Source organism: Eschrichtius robustus, chromosome 9 (genome assembly GCF_028021215.1).
Source record: "Eschrichtius robustus isolate mEscRob2 chromosome 9, mEscRob2.pri, whole genome shotgun sequence".
Classification (NCBI taxonomy): domain Eukaryota; kingdom Metazoa; phylum Chordata; class Mammalia; order Artiodactyla; family Eschrichtiidae; genus Eschrichtius; species Eschrichtius robustus.
In genome coordinates this window covers 33,677,919-33,695,302 of record NC_090832.1, presented here as the reverse complement: position 1 = coordinate 33,695,302, position 17,384 = coordinate 33,677,919, and the positions used below count along the sequence as shown (strand labels likewise).

At 37.7% G+C, this 17,384-nt stretch overlaps 1 protein-coding gene across 2 annotated transcripts in view; it reads left to right on the top strand.

Annotated features, from left to right (window-relative positions):
• Positions 1-17,384, top strand: part of LAMA2 (laminin subunit alpha 2) — a 623,525-nt gene that overhangs the window by 425,636 nt on the left and 180,505 nt on the right. For both annotated transcript variants that reach the window (XM_068551053.1, XM_068551052.1), the window contains exons 23-29: positions 1,174-1,410; positions 2,991-3,134; positions 4,886-5,065; positions 5,174-5,362; positions 5,446-5,579; positions 9,844-9,961; positions 17,134-17,268. In XM_068551053.1, the coding sequence (XP_068407154.1) occupies positions 1,174-1,410; positions 2,991-3,134; positions 4,886-5,065; positions 5,174-5,362; positions 5,446-5,579; positions 9,844-9,961; positions 17,134-17,268 (1,137 nt within the window). The remainder of the gene's footprint in view (positions 1-1,173; positions 1,411-2,990; positions 3,135-4,885; positions 5,066-5,173; positions 5,363-5,445; positions 5,580-9,843; positions 9,962-17,133; positions 17,269-17,384) is intronic.

The window sequence follows — 17,384 nt, the reverse complement described above, 5'->3', positions numbered from 1 at the left end:
TGTGTTTAATCCAGTCTTATTTGTTTGTATAGGTTAAAATTTTCCAAGGGCCTCTCATCACCCTAGCAATAGGAATTTTTTAATGGTCTCATCACTTTTTAATTGCTTAAATTTTACTTTTTTTTTTTTTTTTTTTAGTGTTTGAAATAAAAGGTTTGGAATGAGCATTAAAAAAAAAATTCTAGCAAAATTTCAAATTACATATATAAAGAGAAAATCCTATGCATATCTAGGAAGAAGAAAAAAGGTTACCAGCAAAGCACCTCAGATTGGGCTTTTCTGCAAACCTAACTCTAAAACACAACATCTTAGATATCACTTCTCCTCTAAATTCTCCCTGGCTTCCCCACATCTGGTTTGGTGCTTTTTATACATTCTCATAGCATTTTGCATTTTCCCTATTATGCCATGCTTATTCCACTGTGTTATATTTATGTATTTACTTCTCTCCCTACATTAGACTGTAAGGTATGTCTCTATACAATAAATGCTATAAAAATGAAATGATAAGGTAAAATGGCTTTGTCTAAAGTTCAATCTTTGAAGTAAGAAGTATTTGAAGGGCTTCCCTGGTGGCGCGGCGATTGAGAATCTGCCTGCTAATGCAGGAGACACGGGTTCGAGCCCCGGTCTGGGAAGATCCCACATGCCGCAGAGCAGCTGGGCCCGTGAGCCACAATTACTGAGCCTGCGCGTCTGGAGCCTGTGCTCCGCAACAAGAGAGGCCGCGATAGTGAGAGGCCCGCGCACCGCGATGGAGAGTGGCCCCCACTTGCCACAACTAGAGAAAGCCCTCGCACAGAAACGAAGACCCAACACAGCCATAAAAATAAAAAAAAATTTTTTTTAATTTAAAAAAAAAAAAAAAAGAAGAAGTATTTGAAGAAAACCTATACCTAACTCCTGCTCACCACAAAGACAGAGAAAACAGTTTCTTTCTTATTCAATAGCTTTATGGTTTCTGGGCACTCATATATTTTAGTAAATGCAGAAAGCAATTTTAACATTATGTTCACTGATGTTTCCCAAGCGACTAAACTAGAACACTACAAAGCATATAACAGACACATGATTAATATGTGCTTAATGGAAGCATAGAAACATTAGAATTAAAATTTAAAGATATTGCCCATGAAATGGTGTTAATCATTGCTGTTTTTATCTCCTCCATAGCCTTGTAACTGCAGCTCGGTGGGATCCTTGGATTTCCAGTGCAATATAAACACGGGGCAATGCAACTGTCGCCCCAAATTCTCTGGTGCAAAATGTACAGAGTGCAATCAAGGCCAGTGGAACTACCCTCACTGCAATCCCTGTGACTGCTTCCTGCCAGGGACTGATGACTCAACCTGTGATTTAGAGACTAAAAAATGCTCCTGTATCGATAAGACTGGGCAGTGTACTTGTAAGGTATGTGCTGCCAAAATTCAGTAAGGAAAAACCTTACTCAATTCTATTTCCATTGCTCAGTTTTAACTTCATTCAGTTATTTATTCCTGCATCATTAGGCCAAACAGACAGACAAATGAAAATTCATTGCCAGACACAGTTTTTTTCTAGCATACAGATAAGCACTGATTTTTAAGAACTGATTTTCAACCAAAACCCAGCGTATTTTTCTAGCTCATATAAATGATATATTTTTGACAGTAAAGTTCAGTTTGTCTTTACATATTCACTTTGCTTCAACAAGAATAATGTGGGAGAGAAAAAAAAGACAGTTATCTTAAGCATCATCAGAGAAAATCACAGCTAAATGATAAGGTTTATTTAAAAAAAAAATTTCTCCTCAAATTAATCCGCAATCACTGTACACTGAAAAATATATTTACTGCTGTGGAAGTTCAGTAAAATTTCATCACGTATAAGCACTGACATTACAAACAGTAACTATATGCAAATTTCAGTCCTCATTAATATTGTTAAATGACGTAGGAAAACAGCCAATTAAAAAGGGTAAGAAGGGCTTCCCTGGTGGTGCAGTGGTTAAGAATCCGCCTGCCAACACAGGGGACATGGGTTCGAGCCCTGGTCTGGGAAGATCCCACATGCCGCGGAGCAACTAAGCCCGTGTGCCACAACTACTGAGCCTGCGCTCTAGAACCCATGAGCCACAACTACTGAAGCCCACGAGCCTAGAGCCCATGCTCTGCAACAAGAGAAGCCACCACAATGAGAAGCCAGCACACCACAACGAAGAGTAGCCCCCACTCGCTGCAACTAGAGAAAGCCCGCGTGCAGCAACAAAGACCCAACGCAGCCAAAAGTAAATAAAAATAAAATAAATTTTTTAAAAAAAGAGTAAGAAGGATTTTTTTCTCCCTTAGATATTTCTGGAAAATCAATCCCAGGATAAATGCAGTAAAGACTGTATCAGAAGTATCTTTTCAAGAAAAAGTCTATGCAAAGAGAGTCAGAGGAAACAGAAAGATGAAATCTAGGGAGTGATTGTTGAGTCTTGAGAATTTAGGAAAATGGAAGGTTCTGCCATTAAAAGTCCTAGACAAAGCACAAAGTATGATGCTGCATTATTACATATTATGATTATACATTATACTTAATACATGCTGTATGTGTGTATATACAGTATTCAATAATAATTATATAAATCTATATTTTAACATCCTGCCTGTTTTTTTACAGCTTTGCATCACACCACTGTCTAGGAATCAATGTTTTTATTTTGCTTTCAAAATTCTCATGACTCTTTCATATTCCTCACAGTGGAATAATGGGAAATGTACTGCTTAAATTTAAAAAACAATATACAATATCCTTAGTAATGCATGTATTTATAAATAAAGCATTTTTTTAGACCCATGCCATGCTAACAAAGAGATTAACTACGTATGCTATTTGAGATGTGAGTCTGATATTCAGCATTCTTTTTTGTTTCATTGTCTTTAAAATGTGCTCCTGTTATTCATTCTTGAGTTTATTTCTCTCACATGTCACCGTATGGACCCTGAGGATCTCTCATCTTTCTTCAGGTGAATGTGGAAGGCGTCCGCTGTGACAGGTGCCGGCCTAGCAAATTCGGACTTGAGGCCAAGAACCCACTTGGCTGCAGCAGCTGCTATTGCTTCGGCGCCACTACTCAGTGCTCTGAAGCAAAAGGACTGATCCATACGTGGGTGAGTAAGGAACTGCTGAGCCATGTAATGGTATAATGTTAGTTCCTGCTGGCGTCTTTTAGCCAGGCACTGAGGGGTAGGAGGAAATGGCAAAACATTTAAGTAACCTTTTCCCCTGCGCACGTTTAGAACTGGTAGAGGAGCCGTGTGCCATTAGACAGTTGGAGTAAATGTCGTTTTTATCCTGCCTTTAAAAGAGTTCATTTATTGCGGATAAGGAAATAGATGCCGAGTGAAAAAGGAAAACATTATAAGGGAAATGTTATGTTTGGGGATGGGAAGCAGCTGCCTTCTGAAGAGCAAGGGCACCAGAGTGGGGAGATAGATGTGTGTTCATGCGGTAATGAAAACCAGAACTTGCACATTTAGTCCAACCAGGCTTAGAGAGTCATCGCTCTTTAGGGTGGAAAAAAGTTCAGTTTGCCTTAATTTTCCTTTAACTCTTCCTACTTTAAAACTCTACTTATTGTTAGTGTAAAAGACCGGCTTTCACAGATGTTGTGGATTTCACCATGCAAACAAGTCAGAAGGGTTTATCCCCTCTCCTACCTGTTCATTGTGCACAAGTTCTGTTTCTCATGAGGACACTTCATCAGAATGGGATGGGGCTGCAGATAGACATGCAGTCTATCACTCTTTTTTTTTTTTTTAACATCTTTATTAGAGTATAATTGCTTTACAATGGTGTGTTAGTTTCTGCTTTATAACAAAGTGAATCAGCTATACATAGACATATATCCCCATATCTCCTCCCTCTTGTATCTCCCTCCCACCCTCCCTATCCCACCCCTCTAGGTGGTCACAAAGCACCGAGCTGATCTCCCTGTGCTATGCGGCTGCTTCCCACTAGCTGTCTATTTTACATTTAGTAGTATGTATAAGTCCATGCCACGCTCTCACTTCGTCCCAGCTTCCCCGTCCCCTTCCCCGTGTCCTCAAGTCCATTCTCTACGTCTGCGTCTTTATTCCTGTCCTGCCCCTAGGTTCTTCAGAACCACTTTTTTTTTTTTTTTTAGATTCCATATATATGTGTTAGCATACAGTATTTGTTTTTGTCTTTCTGACTTACTTCACTCTGTGTGACAGACTCTAGGTCCATCCACGTCACTACAAATAACTCAATTTCGTTTCTTTTTATGGCTGAGTAATATTCCATTGTATATATGTGCCACATCTTCTTTATCCATTCATCTGTCGATGGACACCTAGGTTGCTTCCATGTCCTGCCTATTGTAAATAGAGCTGCAATGAACATTGTGGTACATGACTCTTTTTGAATTATGGTTTTCTCAGGATATATGCCCAGTAGTGGGATTGCTGGGTCGTATGGTAGTTCTATTTTTAGTTTTTTAAGGAACCTCCATACTGTTCTCCATAGTGGCTGTATCAATTTACATTCCCACCAACAGTGCAAGAGGGTTCCCTTTTCTCCACACCCTCTCCAGCATTTACTGTTTGTAGATTTTTTGATGATGGCCATTCTGACTGGTGTGAGGTGATACCTCATTGTAGTTTTGATTTGCATTTCTCTAATGATTAGTGATGTTGAGCATTCTTTCATGTGTTTGTTGGCAAGCTGTGTATCTTCTTTGGAGAAATGTCTCTTTAGGTCTTCTGCCCATTTTTGGATTGGGTTGTTTGTTTTTCTGATATTGAGTTTGATGAGCTGCTTGTAAATTTTGGAGGTTAAGTTTAAAGGAGGCCTCCAAAGACTTAAACTCAGCCCCCTGCTGTGTTTTGATCCCATGCAGGTGACTCTGAAGCCTGACCAGACCATTCTGCCCCTGGTGGATGAGGCGCTGCAGCACACAACTACCAGAGGCATCATTTTTCAACATCCAGAGATTGTTGCAAACATGGATCTGGTGAGACAAGATCTCCATTTGGAACCTTTTTATTGGAAACTTCCAGAACAATTTGAAGGAAAGAAGGTAAGGACGAGAACTTTGAAGTCACATGAGAACAAAATAAAATATGTTTTTAGAATAACGCTATTTGGAGATTTATCTAACTCATCATTCCTCATTCTGTTTTATCAGTTGATGGCCTATGGTGGCAAACTCAAGTACACAATCTATTTTGAGGCCCGGGAAGAGACAGGTTTCTCTACATATAACCCACAAGTTATCATTCGAGGTGGGACTCCTAGTCATGTGAGAATTATCATCAGGCATATGGCTGCTCCTCTAATTGGCCAGTTGACAAGGCATGAAATTGAAATGACAGAGGTAAGGTGGTTAGTTGTTGGGTGCCAGGATGCCAATGGATTTGCACTCGGTTTTGGCAAAGTGGTTTCTTTTCTTGTTAACAGAAAAAATGGAAATATTATGGTGATGATCCTCGAATCAGTAGAACTGTGACCCGTGAAGACTTCTTGGATGTACTATATGATATCCATTATATTCTTATCAAGGCTACCTATGGAAATATCATGAGACAAAGCAGGTAAACTATAATGAATATCCCAGTTAATTTCTTATTCTAGAGTCTATAAGAGAGATCAGTAAGACATCAGACAAGAAAGATTTAAAAGTTTGGTTTGGGAGTGTGATGATAGAAGACTAGTCAAGGATGGCGTCCAGGTCATCTGGTGGAAATTAGTGCCATTCCCCCCAAAAGGGAAACAGAATCAGAAGCAAGATTAAGGGGAAAAATATTGAATTGATCTTTGACATGGTGAATATTAGATGTCAGGCAGAAATTCAGGAGAAGACGTCCTGCAGGGTAGAGAGAATTCACTGCTGTGCTATAAATAGGTTGCAAGATTGCTGACAAGGTATCCTCCTTCAACCGTCAGGGGAACCAGGCAGGGCCAAGTTGGTCCTGTCTCTCCCAACCATATGCATTCTCATCTGTTCACCCCAGTGTGCCATACTATATTGCCATTTTCCCTGTGCCTTATGATGTGAAAAGACTGGGAATCACATTGACTAGGAAAGTACACGGAAGAAGAACAAGAATGAATGTCATGAAAGCCAAAGGATGAGAATACTATAAGGGAGTAGGTATGGTTTTTCGTATGACCCAAAGAGGACAATTAAAAGGAGGCTCTTTGAAACTGACACTTAGGATCACACTGGTGACATTCATAATACCAGTTTTAGTGAAGTCCTGGGGCAGAAATAGTCTCAAGGTTTTGAGGAATGAATGGGACACAATGAACCTAATATTATCAATGTAGGCTATTGTTCTCCATGAACAAAATCATAAAAGGGAGGAATGAGGTCATGTCAAATGTCAAGGGAGGATTGTTTAATGGGAGAGAGAAGTAAGCATGTTTATATACCATGGGGCTGGGGAAGGAGAGGAATTAGTAGCAAAATATAAGTTAAAAAATGATAGAACAAAGAGAAAATAAATAATGGAGAAGCCAGGATACTTCAACATCATGAGTATACATGAGTATACTTGAGGTCATGTGCCTCAAGTGTAAGGGAAAACTTATCTAATGAGATAAAATGAGGAACTGCACAGATGTAGCTAAATGTATGCCATGGAGGCAGAAAGTTGAGTTGAGTCCATACACATAGTCTCAACTTCTCTGGCATATTAGCTTCTCTGTTGTGTCTATAAGAATATGAAATCAATAGATGTTAAAAATAATCTTATATAACAAAATAGTAGATCAGCGCAGGAAAACAAAAGAAAACAAAATTATGACCCCTCTCATTGACAAACCAATGAATATAAAAATACCATGTTTCACTTCGTCCCAGCACGGACTTACATATACTACCATGGACTTATATATACTACTATGTAAAATACATAGCTAGTGGGAAGCAGCCACATAGCACAGGGAGATCAGCTCGGTGCTTTGTGACCACCTAGAGGGGTGGGATAGGGAGGGTGGGAGGGAGACACAAGAGGGAGGAGATATGGGGATATATGTATAGCTGATTCACTTTATTATAAAGCAGAAAAGCAGAAAAGCACCATTGTAAAGCAATTATACTCCAATAAAGATGTTAAAAACAATAAAATTAAAAAAGAAAGAAAGAAAATAAAATACCTTAAAAAAATACCATGTTTCAAATGTTTACACTGTTAAACATGTAGCAGAAAATCCTTTCTTTGTTGTAGAAGATCAATATTGCTCTTCTGATTGTACCAAAAGTAGGGACCAAATCAAGGACCAAAATTTACTTTTAAGTCTATATTGTTTTGATTTTTTTCATGTTTCTCATTTCTAACAGGAGATTCTTTTTTGTTTTGTTTTGTTTTGTTTTTTACAGTAGGTCCTTGTTGGTTATCTATTTTAAATATAGCAGTGTGTACATGTCAATCCCAAACAGGAGATTCTTTTATATGAAATAATTTAAAAAAACATATACCAAAATATCTTGTCAATTATATTGTTAATTATTTTAGAATTTCAAATGTAAATTAGGTGACAGAAGCCAGAGCAGGTTTGCATGTCCTAGAAGACTGCAGGTGACTTTGTGAGTGTGAAAATATGTTATTTTGAAATTGTTCCGTGCTTCAGTAAAAAAGTTTGGTAGTAGAGAGAACATTTTGTTAGTGGATCTGGTAGAAACAATGTTGTCATGCATTTTTTATTATGCTTTCTTTGCCTCTCTCACACCGATTCCACCCTTCTTCGCTGTAAGGTTGCCTTTTTCCCCATAAGTCTCTTTCTCTTATCACTTTATTTCATATACCTCACGAAATAATATCCTTTGGCTTAGGAGTTCCTTTTTTTAAACACTAGAGTAAGTAAATACTTCACTTTTTCTAGGCTCAATAAAAACTAGAGTGAACATCTAGTACCGATAAAAACAAATAAAGCAGTGGATCAGCACTTGATTTTGTAAGACAGTGGAATTTTGACAAAGGTCAGAGATATGTTTGAGTCTTCCTCTCAAAGTAGTTAACGCATAACCCTGCATCTTTATTCAGTTACAAATTTAAATAGTCTCAGAAGCAGAGAGTTTGTTATACATGTGGTTTGAGGTTCTGACTTTGTACATATTGCAATGCTGAAATTTTCTTTTTTCTTTGCTTTTGTCCTCTCTTACATTTATTTGAAGAACTTAACGACTTTGTTTTTCAGTATTCATTTAAATAGATGCCTGAGTTTGGCCAAGTCCCTGATTCAAGCAAAACAATTCCTCTCTGATTCCCTGAGGAAAAATAATGGTGTGTTGCAGAAATGTCTGTTGCTAACACCATTCAGGTTTCACTTGGTTTTTAAATACTCACTAGTCTGTTGTGTGCATGCATGTGCCAGAGAAAGGAAGGTGATGCTAGAAACTCCTCAGGTTATAAAATGCCATGAGATACTAGCAGAGATGACTTTGCAACAAACACCGAGTTACCTTCCTACTCCCTCAGAGAACCCAGAGTCTTTCTTGTAAGACAGGAGTGGTTCATTTACAGATCACAGCTGCTGTGCATCCTATAATGAGGGGAGCATGAAATCTGAATTTTAACTGAACATGTGTTTCATAAAGGCTGGCTGGTCTTCAGATTGTAGATTACAATGGGAGCCAAGTCAGAATGCACATTCATAATTCAGTGTCAGTAAAACCTACCTATTCTCGTTATAAAGTTTATGATTCAAGCTCCTTAAGCTATTAGAGGTGCGTTTTATTGAAGCACAACTATTCATTGTCTCGTTTAAAAGTTTATTTGCAGAACATTTCATGTTACCAGTTAATCATGAAACAGTCTGAGTTTATGGACTGTGTTTTTTTTTTTTTTTTTTTTTTTTTTTTTTTAATTTGTGGCTGTGTTGGGTCTTCGTTTCTGTGCGAGGGCTTTCTCTAGTTGTGGCAAGCGGGGGCCACTCTTCATCGTGGTGCGCGGGCCTCTCACTATCGTGGCCTCTCTTGTTGCGGAGCACAGGCTCCAGACGCGCAGGCTCAGTAGTTGTGGCTCACGGGCCTAGTTGCTCCGCGGCATGTGGGATCTTCCCAGACCAGGGCTCGAACCCGTGTCCCCTGCATTAGCAGGCAGATTCTCAACTACTGCGGTACCAGGGAAGCCCGGGCTGTGTATATTTTTTAATGTATAATTTCAAATTATTACAAAGGGTATCAGCATTTTTATTGTGAATAATTTTTTTCAATTATAAGGACCTTTCCACCAATAGGAAGGGTGGGTTAAGTTACTTGAAGGATTTATTCAATAAAGTTAACAAAAGACTAATTTGAGAGGTTCTTTATCCTCAGAAAGATATCAGTATTACTAGCTTATGCTCAGTCGTTTCCTAGATGGTTTTCTAAAGTTCTTGAAAGGACGTTCAGAGATTCAAGAGCAAGAAATTGGGACCGGTTGCAAATTAAAAGCAATTTCACTAGTAATGACTGGAGATTTTCCAACAGGGAATGACCTTGGGTGGTCTGTTTGAAAGAATGAAAATGTCTAACTAATTGGCCATGTCTACCTGAAGCCACTCACATTTTTAAAAGTGGGAGGAAAACTCTTTATAATAACTTCTCAATAGGACATCAGACATCTAATTTCCTAAACGCTTTATGATTTATGTGAATATTTTGCTAATGTGTAATCTCACCCTTTGGGGAAGCAAAGATGCTGGAATAAGATGTGGCACACGGAGCCCCTGGAATTCAGCAGCTTCAAAACAATAGAACAAGTTTGTGGTTGTTGACAAAACCTTGAGAAGACCCTTCTTTCAGGATTGAGTGTTTGCTAGGTAAGCTTAATTTACTGGTACCCCCATCTAAGTATTTGCTCGCTGTTCCAGGATTTCTGAAATCTCAATGGAGTTAGCTGAACAAGGACGCATCACAGCAATGACTCCTCCAGCTCACTTGATAGAAAGATGTGATTGTCCCGCAGGCTATTCTGGCTTGTCCTGTGAGGTAAGCTGGCTCCAACTAACCTTCTTAAGCCCAACTCAACCAGCCAAATGGAAATACTCCCAGGACCACCTTTACTGCAATCAGTTTTACTTTAAGGCATACCCTCAACCTATTTTATCTGATCTTCCACTCACAATATGAGATGCAGTAAGAAGACCATGATGTCATTGCTCCCTAGAAGTAGGAATCACAACTCAAGGGAAATATCTAATAAAAATGAAAAGATTTGTAAAAATATGAAACAGTCAGGAAATAATGTTTTCTAAAGGCCCCTTTCTTGTAGCTGATCTGTTTTCTTGGCACCTTTTCTGAACAGAGACATTTAAACTGCAGTGATTATGAGACAAGATTATATTGGGATTTGAAAGATTGTTTTTATATAGAACATGACAAAACTTAGGCAATAAATATCAGACTGTTCCCTTTAACACAGGCTTCTCAGAAGGACATAAATTGTTCCAATAGTGCCACTGTCACTCAGTCATTATATTTTTAAAACTGCATTTTTTACTTTCTAGGATATTCCTTTGACTATCTTCAGAATTGGTCAATTTTCTAGATCTTTATTTTGTGGAACCAATTTAATTTTTACAAATATTAAATCTTAATAGGAAGAGTATGATCTAGGGAGAGGTGGAATTGCTGAAAAAGTGGCCTGGATTTGAATCTCTACTTCATCATATACTAAGACTGAGACCGTGTGCAGCTTGTACACCTGCTTAAGCTTCAGCTGGTAAATCTCCAAGCCCCTGAGTAACTGCCACCACACTCACCCCTTCTCCTGTAGACCCTATAGTCCTCTCCACAGTGCAACAAATAAAGGCTGGCCTGGGAGGGGCCTCCAGGACCTGCTCCAGCCCTACAGCATGGATTCTTTCCCCTTAGTCAGATTGGTTGGTGGCCACTACGTACTAGTTAGATATTTTTAATATCTCCCGTACCTACAGCCCAAGAATCACATGAAGGCTAAATGAACTAGAACTTAAGCGCTTATCACAGTGCCTGGTAGTAGTCATAATAATAATAATAATAAACTCAATATGGTTAATAATATTATTAATGGAATAAGTAGTTATAGATCTAACGATTGATTTATTTATAAATACAGTTGGCCCTTGAACAACATGGGTTTGAACTGCCTGGGTCCACTTATGTATGAATTTTTTTCAGTAAATATACAATGGACCCTCCACGGGTTTCCAGGCCACAGATCCAACCAACTGCAGATCAGAAATTCCATCCGTGGTTGGTTGAATCCACTAACGCCGTACCAGCAGATATGAGAGAGCCGACTCTGGGACTTAAGCATCGACAGAGACTCATGGAACTAATCTCCTGGCAGATAGTGAGGGAGGACTGTAATTTTGTATATCTTTTGTAAATAGGATTTGAGAAGTTTTATTAAGTATGGCTCAGAAGGCAGGTGAAGTACACTTGAAAACAATGGCTATAGCTCTCTTGAGAGGTGGCGTGGTACAATGAAAAGGAAAAAGGAGTTTGGGCTCGGTGAAGCCTCCCTAGCTTCTCCACTTGAACAGGACATTTGCTCTTTGTTGCTGTACTTTGGGGTTTTCGTACCCATAGAATCATCATGAAGATTAATTTAAATGAAATCATACATATAAAAGCTCCTTTGTAAATTGAAATATCATTCAACTTAGTTGCCATTGTATGAATTCCACCCAGGTCAGAAAACAAATTTCATAAGAATAACTGCAAATATCTGTGAAATATCCTTGGAAGAATTTTATAGTTTTGTGACTGCTCTGAACAGCAATATTTATTTGAATGTGCCTATTTTGATCTAATAAGTGACCAAATAATCCATCTCATTATTAAATCATAACTCGTACATACACATGTATACATTTGTACATGCACCAGTAAGTATATATATTGTACCTATATGCACAACCCAATATGTGTGAAATATATATATGCACGCACATTGTAGATGTGAAAAATGAGGCAGTGACAGAGGCACATACAAAATATGCTACCTTTCCAATGAGCATGAAAAAGATAAAAGATTGAATCTGAGATTTTTCTAGACAAGAGGTGGAATTTTATTTATCCCAGGGAGTGTTTGGCTGTACTGCTGTTTCACTGTGTAACCTTGGTCAATGCCTTAATTGCTATAGGCCTTAGTTATTATATAGTTATCCAATCTATAAAATTACAGGTTGGGTTTTGAAGTTCTAACATTCTCTAATTCTGCAATGTTATTTTGCTATACAAGATATTAAGTAGTCGATTGACCTTAGCTATCTTGAAGAGAAAGTTACTACAGCTATATTTTTCTGCATTTATTTAAAGAATACTCTTCACTTATGAACAAAAATATTAGCAGAGTAGCAAATTATTTTAATGCAATCTACCTTCCATTCCAGATTTGGAATGTTACAATTCATCTTATTATGATCAGCAGGCTTTTTAAATAGTATATTCTAAAACATACTTTCCCATTAATTTTAGTAATTTTCCATCATTATATGAAAATATAAATTAGCCAATACAAATACAAATAAAGCCAATGATATATGAAGAAAATCAAGAAAAACTAGAAACACATACAAACTATTATCTGCATTGGTGGCTTCACCTATGTCCTGTGAATTTCACTTAAGCTCCTGTTGACAGACAATAATTACAGTAATATCTTAGAGGAGAGATTAGGGGATAAAGACCTATCTCTTATAATAAGCTACCTGAGGTTTTCTCCACAACCCATTGCCTCTAATCCATTATACATCTTATTTATAATTCATCTTGAATCTAAAGTGTAATTACTCAGGCATAAAATCTAATCATCAAAGCAAGAACTAAGGACAGTTTTGAAATAATACATCCCATTCTAGTAACATATGCTTTGGGTCATGAATACACAAAGCAATTCCTTTACAATATTTTCACCAAATGTAAGATATCCTAGAGACATTTGCATTTACAAGCTACTCATTTCATGTTTTTATCCAGAAATGTGGTTGCAAAGAAACAAAATTAAGTGTTGGTTACCGTTGTAAATATAGCCAGTTGTGAAGACACTTAGCCTTGCCTGTTACCTGTAGGGTTATAACACTGTAGCCCTGTTCATTAAAAATGTCAGTTCTAGAAATGCCTACTTATTATAATTTACGATTTGAAGTAGAGACTTAGGCTACCTTTAGAAGTCAAATAAAGAACACAATTTCTTCACCACATTTGTTGGTGTGGGAGCCGTTGAGTTTACCATACTTTACCTAAGCTACTCCTCACTGTTGTCTCGGTTAACACTGTTGCCTAAACTGACCTAAACTCAGGTTAGGTTGTAGGTAGAAATGGAAACTATTCAATGCTGAATATGTGGTTCTCTGCAATAAGATCATGGAAGTCAGAAATTCACAGGTGATCTCCTAATGATATTTTGCTCATTTCATCTTGTTTCCCCTTTCCATCATGTTTTAATAGGGCTTCTGGCTCACAGTTGAGTGGCTAGTGTGTACTGGATCACCACTCACAAGCCGTCAATTGGCTATCAACAATAATTTTTTAAATCCTCAAACAAAAATCCTCAAACAGTACCTATTATCAACTCATAAAACTCAAAAGACAAAATAGGAGACTAGACTTTTTTTCTTACACATGCACATTTCTAGGGATGCTCTTTACCACTTCAGTTGCACATGGAAGACCCAAAGACTCTTTTCATATACATTAAAATATTAAAGAACGTGGTATGGGTAAGTGGCATACATTGTAATTTTGTTTCCCAATGCAGTGTAGAACAATCACTGTTGCCTTTGTTTTCAGTGTATTCTCGATGACTGTATCTAAAAAATCATCTGGAATAGAGGCACCCGTATTGATTTATTGTATTTCAAGCACTACACACACATCATCTCATTTAATCCTCACAACAACCCTATTAAAAAAACACACAAAACTGACCATTTATTGAGTGCCTACTGTATCCTGCACAATGTCAAGTGCATTCCCTAATACACTTACACCAACATCATTGAGCACATTATAATTCCCATTTTATGGGTGAGGAAATGGAAGCTCAGGCAGGTTAGGAAACCTGCCCTTTATCACACAGTTGGAAAACAGCAAAACAGCAATCTGAACCTACCTAAGTCTGTTTCAAAAAACCTAGCTACATTAATACTCAACTAGTAAGTTATACAACATCCTTACATTGCATGTGAGGAAGCTTCAGCCCACAGCATTTAAAACCTGCATAAGTCATATGTAGTAAGTGGTGAAACAGGAATTAAACCTAGGATTGTCTGATTGCAAAACCCATGTAAAGATACAAGATAGTGTTTTTACTGGCAACAACACAAGTATCTCTTTTTATTGTTAAACTCTGCGTTATGTAACCCGGCACCTGGAGCCCGTTGGCTCTGTACTCTCTTTGTCTCCCATTCCCTTCTTTCCTCCCTCCCACATTTCTGTGCAATTTGATTCTAACATTATGATGGGATACCATATTATGAAAACAAATTAAAGATGGAAGGAGAGCAGAAGAAAATTGAGCTCTGAATAATTTCAGCACAAGGCAAGAGGAGAACTTTGGAAAAGTTTGAGTTAGGAAAAAAAAAAAAGGATAAGATTAGGACAGTGTTTATGTACTTGCTTTTCTGTAATTCTTTATTTTGTTCCAGAAAGAATTTTAGACGGGACTTTAAAAAGTAGCTATTATCTTTCCTCTTTTTTTCCCAACTCAAATATAATCATTCTCATGAATTTTGCCCCAGTTGACTGACAAGGAAAACGTCTGATTTTGAAAAACATCCTCAAATATTTGAAAAATGAAAAAAATAAATACAAACAGCGTCCGTGAAAGGAGGAGATTAAAGAGAAATAAATATGTCTCATTCCTTTACAAAGTGTGTTTGAAGTTTCTAATTCTTGTGTTGCAGAATAGTCTCTCTTTTTTTTTTTTCTAAGAAGTTTAATCTATAAGGACACAAAATTAATCTAGAGTGTTAGAAATGTAGAAACTTCAGAAATCAACTGAGTTAATCCATCTGCTCATTTGTGGGATGAGGAAACCACATCTCAACAACACCAAACGACTTGCCTGTATCCCTCAGGCAAAACGAACTAGTAAAATCAAGGCTTCCATATTCATTGATGTTGCAGTACCAGAGTCTGTACGCCCTTCAAAGACACACATTCCCAGCAGGGAATGAGGAATGTGCCAGTGACTCTCAATCCTGGCTGCTTATTAGACCCTCCTGGGAGTTTTACAACAAACCCTGGCCCTAGTCTCCACTAATTATATTAGAATCTCTGGGGGCAGAGCCAGGTATCCGTATTTAAAGCTCCTCAGACGATTCTATGTGCAGCCAGGGTTGAGAATCACATAGACAGGCCTAAAAGCTTCCACACAGGGCTTGACTTGGAGCCCAGACTTTTACCCGCACTGGAGTGCTTTTCTACTTTGTCCTACTCTTTCCAGAGAAGAGCCATGGTAATAAGAGAAACTGGGTGTAAACTTCACCTGCAGTGCTCACCTTCGGATTTCAGTCCATAACATTGAATTTCATATGATTCCTCAATGAAAAGTACCGTTTCTTAATGTTATTCTTCTTCTAAGACTTTTTTTTAAACTTTTGTTTGATACAAAAAGTAGAGCTAGGAACTCTCAATTTGTGTGATTTTTAAAGACACACACACACACCCCAAGCAAATACACCAGTAAAATAACAATAATTATATAAGTATCCAAGGATGAAACCTATATAAAGAAAATCCAATTTTATTCTACAGTCAGCACACACCAGAACTGGAACAACCCATACTATGTAACATTTTTAAACACACCTTGGATTGTTTCTTCAGTTATGCTTAAATGAATTCCTCAGCCATAATTTCCAGACCTTATTTGGTAACAATGGCAAAAATGAACCTTGATTTTCAAGAATATGAATAAACTTATTAAAATATCTTAGGTCCACTATAAGACAAATAGGACTCAAAATATTTTGAATACTATTCCCAGTTTTATCAGCTTGCTCAAATCCAGGATATTATTAAATCTCATTAGAATTTCTTATACGCTGAGATAAAAGCAGAGAGACTCTTAAATGCTTAGTTGAAGTACTCTCACATTATCCAAATCAAAACAAACAAGGAGAGTGCTGACTATTGATCATTTTTATTCTAAGGAGCCTCTACATACTCCACTCTGGATGACCTAGTCCTGAACCAAAAGGATGCAAAGGCATTAAGAAGTTCTTAATTCACTATTTTTTCCCCTGCTTATTCAGCAATCACTTTTCTCATCAATGGGAGCAAAATATCCTGTGAAAAAATTTTTACATTGCTAATATCCCTTTATAATCTTCAGTGGAATCTGGAAAACTAACTCCTATCCCTTACTCATAAATCAAACAATGGCTAATAAATGCAGCAGCTTTGCACGCTAAGAGATCTGAGCCCAAAACACAAGACTGTTCTCATTCCCTCTTCAGAGCTATGGGCTTTCTTCCAAAGAGCCAGAGATGTTTCTTGATACATTTACATAATAAACCCGAATGAAGATGGAAGTCTTGATTTTGCATATGTCAGCTTTGCTAGCAGTTTCCTGTTTGCTCTCAGATTTTTATTGCAAAATTAAAAAACTAGATCAAGGAAAGATACATTTTACTGGTGGCCTAATATTCCCAAGACATGTAGAGCTTTTATTATTTTGAATTTCTTACTTTTATAGTCTTCAAAATATACTGATATAAATAACACGACCGTGACACTTTTTTATTTATTTAATTTTTTTCTGAGTCTCATTGGACATTTCCTAGTTACCCATCAAGCACAGTGGAAGCAGATTTTAGGTTGTCAAGGACATTGGAATTCTCTCTTTAGTCCATATGACAATTTTATTTAAAAACAAACTTCTTTTTCAAGAAAAAGAAGACTATTTGAAGTTTGTCCAGGCTGAGTGGTATTTGCAAATGACAGCTTTCCTTTGCTAAAGTCTGATGACACAGATGCTGCTTGTATACTCTATGGACCAGGCAGAATACACATTAGGAATCAAAAGTGACATTCATTGTTTCTAAGTGGTGTTGCCTTTACCGCTCATGGGGGGAAAGAAATCCTTCTTTTTAACTACTGAAGAACCCAAGTGTTCCTAAAGAAAGATTTCCAAGTTGGCTGTCCTAATTGGCTTCGTTTTCTTTCAGGCATGCATGCCAGGATTTTATCGACTGCGTTCCGAGCCAGGTGGCCGTACCCCTGGACCAACCCTGGGCACCTGTGTTCCATGTCAGTGTCATGGACACAGCAGCCTGTGTGACCCTGAAACCTCCATATGCCAGGTATTCATCTGAGCCTTTCTTGAACAAAGCCCACGTGCTCATTTCTCTTTACACATATTCATATACTGAGTTCAGAGGTCAGCTAACCTGCAGGGGACTTAACTGAATGTGTGTGT